The sequence below is a fragment of the Vigna umbellata genome, chromosome 2 (genome assembly GCF_029865625.1).
Source record: "Vigna umbellata cultivar VRB3 chromosome 2, Vumbellata_1.0, whole genome shotgun sequence".
In the NCBI taxonomy this organism is placed as follows: domain Eukaryota; kingdom Viridiplantae; phylum Streptophyta; class Magnoliopsida; order Fabales; family Fabaceae; genus Vigna; species Vigna umbellata.
Window position 1 is genome coordinate 17,852,781 of NC_142166.1, and position 2,818 is coordinate 17,855,598.

At 34.9% G+C, this 2,818-nt stretch overlaps 1 protein-coding gene across 1 annotated transcript; it reads right to left on the reverse strand.

Moving 5' to 3' along the window:
* Window positions 1-796: 796 nt before the first annotated feature.
* On the reverse strand, window positions 797-1,505 carry LOC124848050 (uncharacterized). The gene is made up of 3 exons (XM_088107641.1): window positions 1,488-1,505; window positions 1,081-1,437; window positions 797-982 (listed from the first exon to the last, which is right to left on the reverse strand). Exons 1-3 carry the CDS (start codon window positions 1,503-1,505, stop codon window positions 797-799), a joined length of 561 nt encoding a protein of 186 aa, XP_087963767.1.
* Between the last annotated feature and the right edge of the window lie 1,313 nt (window positions 1,506-2,818).

Here is a 2,818-nt window from a genome sequence, read left to right on the forward strand (position 1 = left end):
CTGGATCACAAAATCCTTGAGTTAAGTGAATCATCTAAACACAACCATTCTTCCTTCTTCCCAGCTTTCTTTTGCATTGAGCCTTTCTCTTTTTCTTTCTTTTCTTTCCTTTTTATTTTACTTTTCATATGCTTAGCTCAATGTTTTTCATATTCCCTTTTTAGACTTCCCAACAACCCCAAACTTGAACATTTATCAATACCATAAGATATTTTCAACTCAACTCAAGGTAAAGCTTTTCAAAAAGGGTTTTCTAACATGTTCAAAGCTAAGGGTTCAAAGGATAGAACACATTGTGCTCTCTTTTATTGGGCTAAAATCATGCATTTGGCTTATAAAAGGTTACCAACAAATGGCCTTGATCATATCATACAAACAAGCAAGTGATTCAATGATAAAAACCTGGGCAAAATCATTCATGCCTTCAATCTAATAACATTCAATCACAAAAATTATGGAGTTCAAAACCTCACATATAGGCTCATTCAACATTCCACATACACATCCTGTTTAACATCATAATCACAATCACAACATCATGCATTTGTTCACATAGCTTGTGAACAATCACCTGTATATGAGCATATAGTGCACAATCTCAACATCAATCAATATCCAAGCATCATCAAGCAATACTCATCATGCATAACAAGCAAACCATCATAGCAGATAAAGTTTCAAACTGAGTACATGACACACTATTCTAATAACATAAGCAAATAAGTAAAAGAGTTTAGAACACTGGGATGCCTCCCAGTAAGCGCTTATTTAACGTCACGAGCCTTACCCAATAAGCTCAAGGATCAACCAACTTCATCACTGTGGATAAACGCTCCACTTCTCCTCCCAGATAATGCTTGAGATGTTGACCATTCACTACCCAACTTCTCTGTGGATCACTAGCAACTGGATCAATCAATTCAATTGCTCCATGTGGACGCACACTTTTCACTATGAATGGTCCTAACCATTTTGACTTAAACTTTTAAGAAAAAAGCTTCAATCGTGAATTGAACAATAGCAGCTGCTGCACTGGATTAAAGACTTTTTTAATCAACTTCCTGTCATATAGAATTTTACCTTTTCTTTGTAATTACTGGATGAATCATATGCATGCAACCACATCTCTTCAAGCTCCAGCATCTGCCTTCTACGCTTGTGCTGAGTTTTAGAAGGATCAAAATTCAAAAATTTAAGAGCCCGCAAAGCTCTATGCTCCATCTCCACTGGCAAATGACATGCTTTCCCATAAACTAGTTGATAAGGTGATAAACCCATTGATGTCTTCATTTCAGTCCTGTATGCCCAGAGAGCATCATCCAATTTTTGTGACCAGTCGTTTCTTGATGCAGCAACTGTTTTCTCCAAGATCCTCTTGATCGCTCTGTTAGACACCTCAGCTTGCCCATTGGTCTGTGGGTGATAAGGTGCAGCTACCTTATGTCTCACACCATAATGTTTGAGTACTTTTGCGAGCTGATAATTACATAAATGAGATCCTCCATCACTAACAAGAAAATTGTACCTCCTGATTGGAATCAATTTTTCTTCTGCTCTTGATTATTTCATTTTCAATTATTCACTGTAATTTTGTTTTCTATATTCTGATTCTGTTCCAATATTCTGCAATTTAATGTTTTCTATTTTTCTATATTTTGTTTTTACTGTTTCTGTATTACTGCAATTTCTGTTTCTAAAATTTTGTATTTTCTGTATTGCTGTTATTATGTACTGTTGTAATTTCATTTTCTGTATTTACTATTTTCTGTATTTACTATTTTCTGTGTTTTCATTTTTTCTATTTTCGTTTTCTGTACTGAAGTTTTCTGTTTCAGATTTGTTTCTATTGATTTATCTTGCTGAAATTTCGTTTTTACTGTAGCATTTTCGTGTTTACTGTTTTAATTTCGTTTTCATGCATTATAATACGTTTTGCTACATCTAATTTCGTTTAATGGAAGTTTAAATCTATTTTGGTTGGAAACTAGGAAGATTACAATGGTTCCTTGAGATTTCTGCACCATTAATTGGTATTTTACTGTTCTTGCCTTGTATCATGTTTAATCTGATTTGAGCTTGCAATTAGGTACACCCTTAGTTGCCAAATTGTATTTAATCTCCTCTTAGTTGATTCGAGTCATAGATGCTTAATCTGTGGTAGCGTTAAATTGATTGAATGTGTGCACTGCGTTTGCTTAATTCGCTTTTATGAAAACTAAATTGATCTTCGCTTAGTTGATTAATTTGTGTGGGATTAGGGGTGAGAGTAGTGTATAATTGTTGTTAATCTGGGATTGGAAACATGGTAATTGAACTAGTGACCAACTGTTTTTAATCAACGTTTTATTTTCATCTGTGTTATTAATCTGTAATTCAAAAACATTCACAACGCCCCCCACTACGTGTTCGACCTATTACCTGAACCACATTTGATCCTTGAGAGATGACCTACGAGTCACTTCCTAGTCTATATTGCATTCTTAATTGCACATCAAATTTGTATGGGGTGCGACCCCCGTCAAATTTTGGCGCTGTTGTCGGAGACCAACGGTTCGGTCTTAGGTCTTTTGTTGTGTTATTGTGTGTTGTGTTTTGTCTTGTGTTGTGAGTGTGCTGTGTTGAGTTTTAGGATATTTAATTAGTCGTGTTTAGGTTTACCTCTTTTAGCATTTTTTGTGTGTTTAGGTTTTTATCATTTTGGTATTCTGTGCATTTAGTTGTTGTTTCTGGAAATTTTAAAATCTATAAATAGTGGTTTTCCTCCATGTTATGCTTCTTTATGTTTGGTGTAATCCTTGCTTGTAGTGGAAGTCCGGGT